This window comes from Carcharodon carcharias, chromosome 5, assembly GCF_017639515.1.
Source record: "Carcharodon carcharias isolate sCarCar2 chromosome 5, sCarCar2.pri, whole genome shotgun sequence".
NCBI classification, from domain to species: Eukaryota; Metazoa; Chordata; class Chondrichthyes; order Lamniformes; family Lamnidae; genus Carcharodon; species Carcharodon carcharias.
The window spans coordinates 66,835,063-66,852,445 of NC_054471.1; the positions used below are offsets into that span (position 1 = coordinate 66,835,063).

The 17,383-nt window shown below is 42.2% G+C and overlaps 1 protein-coding gene across 10 annotated transcripts in view; it reads right to left on the reverse strand.

The window, feature by feature from the left end:
• Positions 1 to 17,383, reverse strand: part of rngtt (RNA guanylyltransferase and 5'-phosphatase) — a 399,787-nt gene that overhangs the window by 286,168 nt on the left and 96,236 nt on the right. For 9 of the 10 annotated variants that reach the window (XR_005942954.1, XM_041187200.1, XM_041187205.1 and 6 more), the window contains 2 exons: positions 16,513 to 16,648; positions 14,105 to 14,176 (listed from right to left, as the gene is read on the reverse strand). Coding sequence is in view for 9 of the 10 variants with exons in the window: in XM_041187200.1 (XP_041043134.1) it covers positions 14,105 to 14,176; positions 16,513 to 16,648 (208 nt within the window). In the remaining variant the exon portion in view is untranslated. Of the gene's footprint in view, positions 1 to 8,774; positions 9,330 to 14,104; positions 14,177 to 16,512; positions 16,649 to 17,383 lie in introns of those variants that run through there. The other variant, XM_041187209.1, reaches the window with a different exon arrangement.

Genomic DNA, 17,383 nt, shown 5'->3' on the forward strand with positions numbered 1-17,383 from the left:
TACAAAGTCAATAAAAAAGGAATGAAATTGAACAGACCACCCACATTGACCCAGGCATCAGAAATGACAAAGGCAAACCCAGCCTTGCCGATCCTGCAAAGTCCTCCTTACTAACATCAGGAGGCTTGTGCCAGAATTGGGAAAGCTGTCTCGCAGGCTAGCCAAGCAGCAGCTTGACATAGTTATCCTTACAGAACCATACCTTACACCACCACCACTGGGTATATCCTATCCAACTGGCAGGACAGACCCAGAAAAGATAGCAGCACAATGGTACACTGTCGGAGGCAAGAGGGGGTTGCTCTAGGAGTCCTTAACATTGACTCCAACTCCCGTGGTCTCTTGGTATCAGGTCAAACATGGGCAAAGAAGCCTCCTGCTAATTACCATGTACCGCCCCCCACCCCCTCAGCTGATGAACTAGTGCTCCTCTATGTTGAGCACCTCTTGGAGTAAGCACTGAGGGTGGCAAGGCTGAAGAATGTACTCTGGGTAGGGCACTTCAATGTCCATCACCAAGAGCAGCTCTGTAGCGCTACCACAGATCGAGCTGGCTGAGTCCTAAAGGACATGGGTGTGCTGCAGATGGTGAGCAAACCAACAAGACTGATAAACATATTTGATTTCATCCTCCACCAACTTGCCTGCTGCAGTCACGACGGTATCGGTAGGAGTGACCATCTCACAGTCCTTGTGGAGATGAAATCCTGTCTTCACATTGAGGGTACTCTCCATTGTGTTGTATGGCACTATCACCTTGCTAAATGGAAGAGATTTCAAACCGACCTAGCAACTAAAGACTGGGTAACCATGATGCGCTGTGAGCCATCAGCAACAGCAGAATTGTACTCAAACACAATCTGTAAACTCATGGCCAGACATATCTCCCACTCTACCGTTGCCACCAAGTCAGGGGATCAACCCTGGTTCAATGAACAGAGCAGGAGAACATGCCAGGAGCAGCACCAGGCATATCTAAAAATGAGGTGTCAACCTTGTAAAGCTACAGCACAGGGCTACTTGCATACTAAACAGCAAGTGATAGACAGAGCTAAGCAATTCCACAAATGGGTCAGATCTAAGCTCTGCAGTCCTGCCACATCCATTTGTGAATCCCAACAGAGGGCGCTAGTGAGAAGTGACTGAAGCATTCTGGGAGAAGTCACTGCAAACACTGCTACTCAGAAGGGAATTGAGGACTCTTGCACTCAACAGGAGGAAGAGCATCCAACAGAGGGCGCTAGTGAGAAGTGACTGCAGCGCAGACACCGCGACTCAGAAGGGAATCGAGAAGGACTCTTGCACTCAACAGGAGAAAGAGCATCCAACAGAGGGTGCTAGTGAGAAGTTACTGAAGCATTCTGGGAGAAGTCACCACAGACACCGCGACTCAGGAGGGAATCAAGGAGAAGGACTCTTGCACTCAACAGGGGGAAGAGCATCCAGAAGGTGCTAGTGAGAAGTGACTGAAGCAATCTGGGAGACATCACTGTAGACACAGCGACTCAGAAGGGAATCGAAGAGGATCCACTATCAAAGAACGGAATAGCCCCAAACATAACATTCTGTAGTGTTTCCATCCCTCCCTCCTCCTCAAACCAAAAAAAAAAAGAGGGAGAGGCTGTGCCTTCAGTGGTGCACCCAGACCTGCAAGGGACACTCTTCTGAAAGTGGAATTTTTTAAAAAGCAGCTGATTGGTGAGTAAATCCTGGTGAGTTTTTTTTTCAATCTATTAAAGTTATTCATTGCTTAATACTGAGGTAGGAGCTTAAAAAAAGTATAGAGTTGTACTGTGCAAGTATAATTAGTCAAGAAACAAGGTTCCTAGCTAACATAAATAAGGCCCCGAGCTAGCATTTTTTTTAAAGGGAGTAACTAGCTAAATCGAGAGGGACATCATGGCAGGAGATCTCAGATCCGTGATATGCTCCTCCTGTGTGGGAAATGAGGGATGCTTCCAACATCCCTGCTGCCCATGTGTGCAGAAGGTGTGTCCAAATGCAGCTTCTAGCTAACTGGATTTCGGAGCTGGAGCTGTGGATGGACTCATTGTGGAGCATCCGCGATGCTGAGCAAGTCATGGATAGCACGTTTAGTGAGGTGGTCACACCGCAGGTGAAGATTACACAGGCAGAAAGGGAATGGGTGACCATCAGGAACAGTAAAAAGACTCAGGAATATAGTGCAGGAGTCCCCTGTGGTCATCCCCCTCTCTAACAGATATACTGCTTTGGATACCTGGGGGGGGAGGGGTAATGGCCTCTCAGGGGAAAGCAGCAACAGCCAAGTTCATGGCACCGTGGGTGGCTCTGCTACTCAGAGGGGCAGGTGGAAAACAAGTGGCAGGGCTATAGTGATAGGGGATTCAATAGTTAGGGGCACAGACATACGCTTCTGTGGCTGCAAAGGTGAATCAAGGATGGTATACTGCCTCCCTGGTGCCAGGATCCGGGATGTCACGGAGCAGCTGCAGGACATTCTGGGGACGGAAGGTAAGCAGCCAGTGGTCGTGGTACACATTGGTACCAACAACATAGGTAAGCTAAGGGTTGAGGACCTGCGAGCTCAGTACAGGGAGTTAGGAGATAAATTAAAATGCAGGACCTCAAATGTAGTAATCTCAGGATTCCGCCCAGTTCTACGGTGCTAGCAAGAACAGGAATAAGAGGATAGACCAAATGAACAGGTGGCTGGAGAGATGGTGTAGCCGGGAGGGATTCAGATTCTTGAGGCACTGGGACCGGTTCTGGGGAAGGTGAAACCTGTACAAACTGGACAGGCTGCACCCAGGCAGAGCTGGGACCAGTGTCCTTGCGGGGGCTTTTGCTGGTTCTGTTGGGGAGTATTTAAACTAGTGTGGCAGGGGTTGGGATTCGAGGAGTAGGATCAGATAGGTCAGATTCAGATCAGAAAAATGGAGGTAGAACATTAGCTAGGGAACATTAGTTATGATACAAATGGTGTTACAGGAGAAGCAAAGTTTAAAAAGTATCCAAGGAGGGAAATTGATGGGGTTAAACTGTTTATATTTCAATGCAAGGAGTATTGCAAACAAGGTACATGAGATAATGGCACAGGTAGACACATGGCAGCAGGATGTCATTACTATAACAAAGACCTGGCTAAAGGAGGGACAAAACGGGCAGCTAAATATCCCTGGTTATAGAGTCTTCAGACTTGATAGAGTAGGAGATAAAAAACGAGGGAGGGTAGCACTAATGGTTAAAGAATTAATTCCAGTTGTGAAAAGGGATGATATACTAAATGGGTCAACAAACGAGGCTTTATGGATTGAGCTTAGAAATAAAAAAGGGGCAGTCACACTACTGGGAGTACACTACAGACCCCCATCTAGTGAAAGGGAGATAGAAGAACAAATATGTAGGCAAATTTCTGCTTGTAAGAACAAGAAGGCAATAATAGTAGGAGACTTCAACTATCCTAATATCAACTGGGATCCAAACAATATAAGGGGCACTGAGGGAGAAAAATTCATGCAGTGTGTCCAGGAAAATTTTTTCAACCAACTGGTGACAAACGCAACGAGAGGAGATGCAATTCTAGACCTAGCCTTGGGGAACGAAGAAGGGCAAGTGGGTGAAGTGACAGTTGGCGACTATATCGGGGACAGTGATCACAATTCAGTTAGATTTAGCATTACCATGGAAAAGGACAGAGATAAGGCAGGAGTAAAAGTCTTGAACTGGGGGAAGGCAAATTTTGCAGAAATGAGAAGGGACTTGGCTGAGGTGGACTGGACAGCACTGCTGGAGGATAAAACCAGTGGGAAGCACTAATTGTACAAAGTAGGCATGTCCTCGACAAAAATAAGAGTGGTACTGCCAAATCTAGACCTCCCTGGTTGTCTAGAGGAATACCGGGGAAGATCAAAAAGGAAAGCATACGATAGGCACAAAGAACTAAGCACTGCAGACAGCCTAGATGAATATAGGAAGTGCAGGGACCAAGTAAAAAAGGAAATAAGGAAATCAAAGAGAGGGCATGAAGAAAGATTAGCAAATAAAGTTAAAGATAACTCAAAGATGTTTTACATTAATGCTAAAAGGTTACTTAAGGAAAAAGTAGGACCTATCAGAGATGAAGATGGAAACTTGTGTGTAGATGCAGAGGTTGTGAGAAGGGTTTTGAATGAATATTTTGTCTCCGTATTTACAAAGGAAAGGGAGGATGTAGATATAGTAGTCCAGGAGGAACACTGCGAGATACTGGATGGGATAGTCATAAAGAGAGAGGAAGTACCCGAAGGGTTGAAATCCTTGAAAGTTAATAAGTCACCAGGGCCAGATGGATTGTTTCCGAGGCTGCTGAAGGAAGCCAGGGAGGAGATAGCAGATGCTCTGAGGATGATTTTCCAATCTTCACTAGATACAGGGGAGGTACCAGAGGATTGGAGAAATGCAAACATAGTTCCATTGTTTAAAAAGAGATCAAAGGAAATGCCAAACAATTATAGGCTAGTTAGTCTTACATCGGTGGTGAGCAAATTAGTAGAATCAATCTTGAGAGATATGATTAACTGTCATGTGGAAAGACACGGAATAGTCAGGGATAGTCAGCATGGATTTGTTAAAGGAAGGTCTTGCCTCACAAATTTTACTGAATTCTTTGAGGAAGTGACAAGAAGGGTTGATGAAGGTAGTGCAATGGATAATGTGTACATGAATTTTAGCAAAGCATTTGACAAGGTCCCACATGGCAGATTGGTCAGGAAAGTAAAAGCCCATAGGATTCAGGGTAGTGTGGCAAACTGGATAAAAGGTTGGCTTTGTAACAGGAAACAAAGGATAATGGTCGATTTGATGCCCTTGTGAATGGAAAGTTGTCTCAAGTGGTGTTCCACAGGGCTCGATGTTGGGACCCTTGCTGTTTGTGATACATTTTAACGATTTGGACATGAACGTGGGGGGCACAATTGGAAAATTTGCAGATGACACAAAGATTGGCTGAGCAGTAGATAACGCAGAGGATAGCCATAATCTCCAAAATGATATAGATGGGTTGGTGGAGTGAGCGGTAAAGTGGCGATGGATTTTAAAATAGAGAAGTGTGAGGTCATGCATTTAGGGAGGTCAAACAGTTACAGGGATTACAAAATAAATGGGAATATACTAAGAGGGATAGATGAAGTAAGAGATCTTGGCATACAAGTACACAGTTCCCTGAAGGCAGCAGTTCAAGTAAACAAGGTTGTAAAGAAGGCATATGGAATGCTCTCCTTCATTGGCAGAGGTATAGAAAATAAAAGTAAGGATATAATGTTGGAATTTTATAAAACACTGGTGAGGCCACAACTGGAGTATTGTGTGCAGTTCTGGTCACCACATTACAGGAAGGACGTAATAGCTCTGGAGAGAGTGCAGAGGAGGTTTATAAGAATGTTGCCAGGGTTAGAAAAGTGTAGCTATGAGGAGAGATTAGATAGGTTGGGGTTATTTTCCTTAGAACAAAGAAGGCTGAGAGGTGACTTGATTGAGGTGTACAAAATTTTGAGGGGAATAGATAGAGCGGACAGGATAAAATTATTTCCCTTGATGGAGAATTCTCAAACCAAGGGACACAGATTCAAGATAAGTGGCAGAAGGTGTAGGGGGGACATGAGGAAGAACTTTTTTTACGCAGGGGGTAGTGGGTGTCTGGAATTCGCTGCCCAAGTTGGTGGTAGAGGCAGAAACTTTAAACTCTTTTAAAAAGTACCTGAATCTGCACCTAAAGTGCTGTAAACTGCAGGGCTATGGGCCAGGTGCAGGAAGGTGGGATTAGAAAGGGCACGTGGGTGTCCTCGGGCTGGCGTGGACAAGATGGGCCGAATGGCCTCCTTCAGTGTTGTAACTTTTCTATGGTTCTATGATGGACAATTAAACAACTCACTGGAGGAGGAGGCTCCAAAAATATCCCCATCCTCAACAAAGGAGGAGCCTAGCACATCAGTGCAAAAGATAAGGCTGAAGCAGTCACAACCATCTTCAGCCAGCAGTGCCAAGTGGATGATCCATCTCAGTCTCCTCCAGAGGACCCCAGCATCACAGATGCCAATCTGCAGCCAATTTGATTCACTCCATGTGATATCAAGAAACGGCTGAAGGCACTGGATACTCCATAAGCTATGGAACTTGCCAATATTTCGGCAATAGTACTGGAGCCTTGTGCTCCACATCTTGCCATGCCCCTAGCCAAGATGTTCCATGACAGCTACATCACAGGCATCTACCCCAGAATGTGGAAAACTGCCCAGCTACACAAAGAGCAGGGCAAATCCAACCCAGCCATTTACCACCACATCATTCTATTCTCAATCGCCAGTAAACTGATGGAAGGAGTCATTAACAGTGCTATCAAGCAGCACTAACTTAGCAATAATCTGCTCATTGACGCTCAGTTAGAGTCCTACCAAGGTCACTCAGCTTCTGACCTTATTACAGCCTTGGTTCAAACATGGACGAAGGAACTAAACTCGTGAGGTGACGCAAGAGTGAATGCCCTTGACATCAAGGCAGCATTTGACCTAGTGTGGCATCAAGGAGCCTGAGCAAAACTGGAGTCAATGGGAATCAAGGGAGAAATCTCCGCTGGTTGGAGTCATACCTAGCACAAAGGAAGATGGTTGTGGTTGTTGGAGGTCAGTCATCTAAGCTCCAGGACATCACTGCATGAGTTCCTCAGGGCAGTGTCCTCAGCCCAACCACCTTCAGCTGCATCATCAATGACCTTCATTCCATCACAAGGTCAGAAGTGGAGATGTTCACTGATGATTGCACAATGTTCAGCACTATTCATGATGCCTCAGATACTGAAGCAGTCCTTGTCCAAATGCAGCAAGACCTGGACAAGATCCAGCTTGGGCTGACAAATGGCAAGTAACATTTGCGCCACACAAGTGCCGGGCAATGACCATCTCCAACAAAAGAGAATCTAACCATTGCCCCCTTGACATTCAATGGTATTACCATCGCTGAATCCCCTATTATCAACATACTGGGGGTTACCATTGACCAGAAACTGAACTGGACTAGTTATATAAATACTGTGGCTATAAGAGCAGGTCAGAGGCTCGGAATCGTACGGCGAGTAACTCAACTCCTGACTCCCCAAAGTCTGCCCACCATCTACAAGGCACAAGTCAGGAGTGTGATGGAATACTCTCCACTTGACTGGATGAGGGCAGCTGCAACAGGAATCCAGGACAAAGCAGCCCACTTGATTGGCACCCATTCCACAAACATTCACTCCCTCCACCACCGACAAACAGTGGCAGCGGTGTATACCATCTACAAGATGCACTGCGGAGCTCACCAAGGCTCATTAGGCAACATCTTCCAAACCCATGACCACTATCATCTAGAAGGACAAGGGCAGCAGATACATGGGATCACCATCACCTGGCTCTCCAAGCCATTCACCAACCTGACTTGGAAATATATCGCCACTCCTTCACTGTCGATGGGTCAAAATCCCAGAACTCCCTCCCTAACCACACTGTGGGTGTACCTACACCACATGGACTGCAGCGGTTCAAGGCAGCAGCTCACCACGGCCTTCTCAAGGGAAATTAGGGGTGGACAATAAATGCTGGCGTAGCCAGCGATGCCCACATCCTGCAAATGAATGAAGAAAATTAAAAGGTCTACATTAATCAAATTTAGTATATATTCGCATGTAAATGTATTTTTTTTTTGTTGTAGTGAAGATATTCTCTATTTGTTAACATAACTTTGCAGGTAGTGGTAAACTCAAATGTGTTTATTTGAGGGGGTTGGGGGGAGGTGGGAGGTTCAGATGACAGTAGAAATATATAGCACAGGTATTTACCAAAAAACGACTCTGAACCAAAGCAAAATGCAAAATATTGTGGATGCTGATTATCTGAATTGAAAACAGAAAATGCTGGAAATAAATGCAGTGTGATGCCAGCATGAAACACAATTTTCCCCTCCTTTCAGTATTCCGGAGGAACTACTCCCTCAGTGACACACTAGTTCACTCCTTAATCACCCCCAATACCCTCACCCTTTTGGAAGGCACCTTTCCATGCAAGCACAGGGTGTGTAACACCTGCCCTACTGTATTTGCTGCTTGCAATGTGGTCCCCACTACATTGGAGAGACCAAACACAAACTGGGTGACCGCTTTGCTGAACACCTTCTTTCAGTCAGTAAGCGTGGCCCCGAGCCTCCAGTCGCCTGTCATTTCAATACTCTGCCTCACTCCCACTTTGAGTTTTTGTCCTTAGCCTCCTGCAGTGTTCCAATGAGGCTCAACAGAAGCTTGAGGAATAGCACCTCATCTTTCAACTGGGTATTTTACAGTTTTCTGGACTCAACATTGATTTCAACAACTTTAGATCATAATCTCTGCTCCCAGTTTTTTCACCTTTTGATGCTGGTTCATTTTTTTCTCACTTCTTTATCAATGTCTTTACTTTGGCATTCAGATGGTGACTACTCTGCCATTCCTACCTCCTCTAGACATATCTTTTGTTTGCTTCCTTGTCCCATTACCGCTCCCTTTAGCCTTGCACGAAGAAGCCTTTTGCAATTTAACCTCTCTTGCCCTCCATCCTATCACAAACCTTCTCTTTTATTCTTCTTCCTACCATATCCCCTTTCACTTGCTCAAAACCTATGGCATTTCTAACTTTTCTCAGTTCTGATGAAAGGTCACAGACCTTGAAATGCTGGCCAGAATTTTACTTCAACAATGAAAGCACGTAAGAGAGAGTGAATACAAGGTTAATAAAACAGAATATAGAATAAACAAAGTAGTATGAAACAAAGTTGAAAGGAGTGGCAAGTAAAATCAAGACAACCCCAAATGTCTACAAGAGAATAATTTTACACTCAGAACTCCCCATGCTACCAAGTTCTCAACCTTTTCTTTTGAAAGGGGCCAAGCAGAAATTAAATCCTTCTCTGCATTAAGGGACGAAAATTCTTCATAGCCATCTTGACAACAGCACAGCCACTGCCTAGAAGATCAAATGCCCACATCCTCAGTAGAGAAATAGAGGGCATCATAAAGGGGAATTTAAAGACAAGCCAAAATAACAAAAAAACACAACACTAGCAACAGCAAAGAGATATGCACAAAGAAAATTTGCAGGGCAAATTACATCTGCAAAATGTTTTTTTAAAAATTGTTCTTGGCTTGTGGGCATTGCTGGTAAAACCAGTGTTTCTTGCCCATCCCTATTTGCCCTGAAGAAGATGGTGGTGACCCATGTTCTTGAACCACTGCAGTTTATGTGATGTAGGTATATCCACAATGCTGTTCGATAGGGAGTTGCAGTATTTTGTTTCAGCAACAAAGGCTTCTGAAATAACACAAGTTAATTTTAGTATATCTTGCTTGCAAATTTCTTTGGCACTGTTTTTCCTTAAAAATCATATTTGTCTCATTTTACAGTTACAAAAGCAAAACCTCTCGCTACTGTGCTGGATATCACAAATATAAAACTACATCAGACTGGCCCACTGGAATGGGCTGGGGAGTACGCAAGATGAAACTGACAATGAATAACCTAAACAACGTGGTGCCATTTTAATCCTGTTTCTGTGGCCAATATTGATGAAACAGTTCTCGTTGTTTATGCTGCTAATTCTAGCTCACTGATCATGGTCGCACTCACAGGCCCAGTTTGCAAACCTAATTCACGGACACTAGCTTCCCAGAATCCAAATAAATCTTTGCCAGCATGAAACAAAAACAGAAAATGCTGGAAATACTCAGCAGTTTTGGCAATATCCGTGGAGAGAGAAGCACAGTTAATGTTTCAAGTGAAAGGTCATCGACCCAAAACATCAACTCTATTTCTCTCTCCGTATATGCTGCCTGACCTGCTAAGTGCTTCTAGTGTCTTCTGTTTTTATTTCAGATTTCAACACTAGCACTATTTTGATTTTGTACTGCCAAGATGAATGCTGCTTTAGTGTGATCTACATTACAGATCACCACCATGGGAAAAACCGTAAAGAAAAGAGAAAGAAAAGATGGAGAGAACAAAAGGTATCTCGGAGGCAGTCAGCACATCTTTTGGGGAGCACAGCGATCTGTATATCCTCTTCCTATCTCTAATTCCTAGACTGGAGATTTAATAACCTCCTCCTCCTTCAGATATTATGCCCTAAAAGAGCTTTGATGACCATGGAGTTCCATTGGACTGGTCCATGATCATGACTAGCAAAGTACTGCAGTGGTTTGTTGTAGCCTTCTGCAGTATGACGGACCAGGAAGCTCTCCTGCTCTTAGCGCCTGCCTTCAGGCGTACTGGAAGGATTTACAGCCTGATAATTAACCTGTTTGGCCACGTTATGAACACACCTTCCATGACCACGAAGACCTGAAGTAGGACTTGAACAGGAGCTTCTGGCCCAGAGGCAGGGTAGCTCACACTGTGCCAGAAGACGACATCTTCTTTAGCCTCACAGCACATTTTAAGGGAGATTCCACCGAGTGCATCTGTAATCTGTACCACATCTGTTGGGGAACATGCTCCCAATTTTCAATTTTCTCAAAATACAAAACCCTAAAATCACACATTCTACACTTTCTATTACATTCCTCATCCTTAATCTAAACTTCTTGAAAGAACAGAAGATGCTTTTTCAACTTTAGTTGTTTATGCACTTACGAAAATTAATCACCAAGATACCCATTTCAAAATTGTAAATAGATCTTCAATGGTTCCTACAGTATCACTTAATCACATAACAACCAAAACAGCATTTTATGTTTTGATCTAATCAAGTATTTGAATTTATGGATACTTAAATGCTATTTGTTAAGATGGGTATTGCATAATTATTCAAATTTTGGGAAGTACTAGCAAACATTTAACACTGCTACGGTATTATAAATAGAGCTCTAATAATGTCAATTGAATTGACTTGATTTCACTAATTTGTGATATTTACAGTATTTTAGAAAATGATTGCTCATCAATTGAAGTTTTAAGAAAATTAATATTATCTTCGATAGACCCATTTATACAAACATACGATTTAGGAGGAGTAGGCAAATCGGCTCCTCAAGCCTGCTCCGCCATTCAAGAAGATCATGACCGATCTGATTTTAACCTCATATTCCTACCTACCCCTGATAACCTTTCACCCCCTTGCTTATAAAGAATCTATCTACCTGTGCCTTAAAGACATTCAAGGGCTCTGCCTCAACTACTTTTTGAGGAAGAGAATTCCAAAATCTCTCAACCCTCTGACAATAAAAGATTTTCCTCATCTCTGTCCTAAATGGGCGACCCCTTATTTTGAAACAATGACTCTAAGTTCTAGATTCTTCCTCAAGAGGAAATATCCTCTCCGCATTCACCCTGTCAAGTCCCCTCAGGGTCTTAAATGTTTCAATCAAATCGCCTCTTACTATTCTGAACGCCAGCAGATACAAGCCTAGCCTGTCCAACCTTTCCTCATAAGACAATCCACCCATTCCAGATACTAATCTAGTAAGCCTTCTCTGAGCTGCCTCTAAAGCATTTACATCTTTCCTTAAATATGGAAACCAATACTGTACACAGTACTCCAAATATGGTCTCATCCTGTGTAAGTGAAGTATAACCTCCCTACTCTTGTATTCAATTCCCCTCACAATAAATAATACCATTCTATTAGTTTTGCTAATTACTTGCTGCACCTGATTACTAGCCCTTTGCGATTCATGCACAAGAACACCCAGTTCCCTCTGCATCTGAGCTCTGCAATCTCTCACCATTTAGATAATATGCCTCTTTTTTATTCATCCTGCCAAAATGGACAACCTCACATTTTCCTACGTTATACTGTTTGTCAGATCTTCGCCCACTCACCTAACCTATCTGTATCCTTTCATAGCCCCCTTACGTCCACTTCACAACTTACTTTCTTACCTATCATTGTGTCATCAGCAAATTTAGCAACAATACCATCGATCCCTTCATCCAAATCATTTATATAAATTGCAAAGAGTTGAGGGCCAGCATTGATCCCTGTGGCACACCATTCATCACATCCTGCCAAACAGAAAATGGGCCATTTATGCCTGTTTCTTGTTAGCTAGCCAATCCTCTATTCATGCCAATATGTTACCCACTAAATCATGAGCTTTTATTTTCTGCAATAACTTTTGATGGGGCACCTTAACAAATGCCTTCTGGAAATTTAAGTACACCGCATCCACCGGTTTGTTTATCAACTGGACCTGCGTATATGCTTTTCTGATGCATATCAAGCAGAAAAAATACATCATCCAACAGTCAGACTTTGATCTTTGAGGCCCAAAATGGATGTCTGACTAAGAGGTATGCATAAACCCATGCCTTACCCAAAAATCCAACATGGGTTTATCAAGCAAAAATCAACTAACTTGGAGTTTTTTTGAGGAGTAACAGAGAAGGTTGATAAAGGAAATGCTGTTGATGTGGTGTACATGGATTTTCAAAAGGCCAGACAACAGACTTGAGCAAAATTCTAGCTTATGGAATAAAAGGGAAAGTAGGCACTTGGATAAGAATTTGGCTGAGTGACAGGAAACAGACAGTAGTGATAAATGGTTGTTTTTAAGATTGGAGGAAGATTTGTCGTGGCGCTCCTCAGGGGTCAGTGCTGGGACCTTGATCCTCCTGATATATATTAAATGACCTAGACTGTGGTGTGTAGGGCATGACTTAAAAATTTCCAGATGATACAAAGATTGGAAATGTTGTCAACTGTGATGGGGATAGTCTTGAACTTCAAAAGGACATAGACATGTTGGTGGATTGGGCAGGCAAGTGGCAGGTGAAGTTCAATGCAGAGAAGTGTGAAGTGATTTGTTTTGGCAGGAAGGATATGGTGAGACAATATAAAATAAAGGGAGAGCCTCTAAAGGAGGTGCAGAAACAGGGACCTCGGTGTATACGTACATAGGTCACTGAAGATGGCAAGACATGTTGAGAGAGCAGTTAATAAAGCATATAGTATCTTAGGATTTATCAATAGGGGCATTGAGTACAAGAGCAAAGGAGGTCATGTTGAATTTGTACAAGACACTAGTTAGGCCTCATCTGGAGTACTGTGTCCAGTTCTGGGCTCCATACTTGAGGAAGGATGTGAAGGCATTGGAGTGAGTACAGAGGAGATTCACAAGAATGATCCCCAGGATGAAGAACTGTAGCTATGAGGACAGATTGGAGAGGCTGGGACTGTTTTCCTTGGAAAAAAGAAGGCTGAGAGGTGACTTGATAGAGGTATTCAAGATGCTGAGGGTATGGACAGGGTAAATAGTGAGAAACTGTCCCCACTCAAGAGAACATCAAGAACTAGAGAGCACAGGTTCAAAATAATTGGCAAAAGGTGTAAATGTGATGCAAGGAAAAGTTTTTTCACCCAGAGGGTGGTTGGAGTCTGGAACAAACTTCCTGAAAGGATGGAGGAGGCAGGTTCGATCAAGGTATTCAAAAGGGAATTAGATTGCCACTTGAAAATAGAGAGAAAATGTGCAAGGTTACGGGCATAAGGGCAGGAGAGTGGGAGTAGGTGGAATGTTCTTTCAGAGAGCCAATACAGACTCAATGGACTAAATGGCCTCCCTCTGCACTGTAAAGATACTGTGAAATTCCTAATAAGATCAGACTAAATTATCTTATAATGCAGACTATTACATCCAGTCCAGTCCTCAAGTCAATAATATGTTCTTCCCTTGAGCCACCGTCCTGAACAATCTTTTCATTGGCAAGCCCCCCAAAAAAATTGATAATCTAGTCAAAAAAATTGTTGGAGAAACAGCAGAGCAGACAATTCAATTTGAGGCAGCTTAACATGCAGCAAGGATGCACATTTCTCATAATCATACATCAGGCTTTTAGATTGAGATTGTTCACCATTGACTCTAACATTTCAACTAACTGTCCTTACTTTTATATGTGAAAGGTAAAATAAGTGAACAGAAAGACATTAGAGCAAGTTTAATGCATTTCAACTGCTGTTCCACCTTGATATCCACTTAATGTTCAACTCATTAAAATTCAACACAGAATTCAATTAAGGTTTATGTCATCTGACCACAAGGCCAGGAGATAAACAACAGTGGCATTCAAGGAATAACTAAACTGGTACTTACACTAAATTTTACTATGTCGTAAATCAAGTACCGAGGAACAGGTTTTCCATCAACTTTGTCAATGATCATTTCCTAGCAACAGAAAAAGAAAAACAAGTTCATTCAACATATTTACATTTACAAATTTGGTAAACAGCTATTTAAAAGTTGACTGATCAGGTATTACTCGCCTCACAGTCAACTTACTGGAATGAATTCCCATTAGCTCATATCAGCACAGAGCACATGACGTTGATTTTACTATGTTCTCTTGCAACACACACACACACACACACACACACACACACACACACATTATTCTCTGTTACTCATCTTTAAGAACTACAGGAATTGTCTAAACTAATGACACTCTTCCCATTTGTTTTTTTTAAATTGCAAGCTCCTAAAATGCAACAAGGGAACACTGGTTTTCTCATCATAAAACTGTAATTGGTCACTGTTATTCAGAATTGCTCACAAATGTGAATATACTGGTTGACTTAATGTTAATAAATTTTATTACGGAGTTAATTTTCTCATTAAGTGGACATCATTTATGAGCTCAATGTTCCAGGAGCCACCAGCACTGCACCAACAATACAAATGTCTTTTTCTTGCCACTAATAAGCTGAACTATTTGTCCAGCTTCACATGTCAATAATGTTATTTCCCAATTGTGCCATTATGATCTTCTCCATCCAACCATGATGGCCCAGTGATTAGAAAATAAAGTTCATTCTGAGGTTGTCCATGATTTGGTGCTGATAATTCCAAAAATCTGGAATCCTAAAGTGTTATAAATCGTTGGCATTTTAAAATGGTTCTCAATATGAAACACAACCCAAGCCTGTTCTTACTAAAAATTTCAAAGCAGTAACTATGCACTCTAGCATTCTTAACACAATCCTATGTTTTTCTACAGAGCAGCTGACAACAGTAATTGATATATCCCAGAAATGACTTCACAGATATATAAATCCTGCACTCATCCTCCATCAACATAACTCTGGCCATAGAACAACTTAACCCTGCCCTCTCTTCTCGAAGGAAACAGTCAGTATCCATTCTAACATGTTAGCAGAGTAGGGGACTAAACATGCAACCTACACTTCAAAACACTGCATCCAGGTATATCAACAAGGAATACAACTGGACCTGCATATATGCTTTGCTTTTCTTCTGCATATCAAACAGAAAAAATAAGAAGGGTAAAATGAGAAGCACTTAGGCCCAGAATAAGCTCAGTAAAAACCTAAAAATGTGGTCACTACTATAAGTTGGGAAAAAATGTACTTCTCTTTTGGAGCGCACAAAAATTCAGATCAAGGGACAATTGGCTTGAATACATCAATATTCATGCACATGGAAGAATTAAACTGAAAAAGAAAAATACGTTAACATTTCTCTACTGGTAACATATGATCCACCAAACATTCTCTGTAGTCATTACAAACATTAGTGCAGTGCTTTTTGGAAAGGGTCACAATCAACAGCCATCCCATCTGTGCCACCTGCTGCTGTTCACATATTACATTCATTTCCAATAATACACAAGCCAGTAGCTAGAGCACGCTTACACCCCACACAAATTGACAGTCGCATTGATCAGGTTGACATTTCAATTTTGTCAGCTTTCCAATTGAGCCTTAACTTCACTTACACCACATATAATTGGCAAGCAAAGTACTGCATGGTACTCTACGTTGGAGTTAAAAAGTTTGTTCTTCACTCCTGCACAACAGTCAGAATACATTGGCACAAGCTCGACGACTCAAAATAGAAGAGTTTTTGTCCAGCTGTGTTTTTATTCCTTCTAATTTTCTCCCCTTGCCTTTCAAATAAAAGTATATATTCTCTATGATAAACATTGAGGACCGACAGGCATGCAAAAACTTGCATGCGATAAAAACTATTTTAAATGAGAAAATTAAGCAACATTGCCATACAGGATGGTAATGTGGGTTCAAATCATATTTCAAAGACTTGAGCATATAATATAGGTCACACTTCAGTGCAGTACGATGGAAGAGCTGCACTGTCATGTGTGTCATCTTTTGGATGAAACATTAAACCGAGACCCCATCTCTCCTTTTCAGGTAGGTGTAAAAAATCCCATGAAGCCATCTGAAGACATGCAGGGGAATTCTCCCTATGTCCGGGTCAATATTTATCCCTCATCCAACATCACTAAAACAGATTGTCTGGTCATGTATCTTACTGCTATTTGTGGGACTTTCCTTTGCACAAATTTCCTTGTATTACAATAGTAATACACGTAAGGTTTAAGGTGCTTTGGGGTGTCCTTTTATCATGCACATCCTTTCCCTTTGTTTCATTTCCTTTAAGTGGTAATAAATGGCAATAAGGAAAATCAGCAGTAATGTGTCTGTCCAAAGTAAAGTCACTTGAAAAGTAAAAGGCTTTCTTACCCCATCCAATAGGGTGTTAGTCAGATGAATACGAAGATCTTTCCGAAGAGGAAACTCCAGGTTTGCTACATGAAACACTGAATTGTCTCTGTCAAGCATGTACACTTCATTCTTGCCATCAATAATCATCATATACCTGCAACAAGAACCAGCACACATCAGTATTCTGAATGCTCAAAAGAATGTCTACTTCACGAATGCTGTTCAAAAAAATAACACCAGTGGGATTTTTTTTAAAATGGGAAATAAACTGTAAAAAATAATTCTATTCACTAAGACTGTTTACAGCAGCTGTTTACAGTATAAGGTACACTTATATGAGAGGACAATGTTGTTTGGGCCAAGGTCACATCAGAGAGTTAGGTTTAAAATGCTAGCCAATTATTTTTCTGTACAATTCAGCAAATGTTAGAATCACACTAAACCATCTTTGAAAAGGGATGTGCAGGTAAATAAGTGGGTGCAAAAAAATCAACATTAGTAGTTGCCTGTTTGCCCAAACAGATACGTATAGGTCACCAAAGTAGACCAGCTGCAATTCTACAAATCCAACATTTTGTCCAAAACTCAAAATCCCTTGATTATAAGACCTTAAGAAATAGGAGCAGGAGCAGGCCATTTGGCCCCTCGGGACTGCTCCGCCATTCAATAAGGACATGACTGATCTGGCTGAGGCCTTAACTGCACTTTCCTGCTTGCCTCCCAGAGCCCTTAACTCCCTTGTAGATCAAAGATCTGCCTAATTACTGGAAAGGCTACAGCTGAACAAGTGTACTTTTACACACCTTTTCCACATGCCCTCACATGCCAGAGAACTCATTCAAGGATCTGGTAGCACCTCTAACACACTCCCATGTTTGGTCAGAAAAGA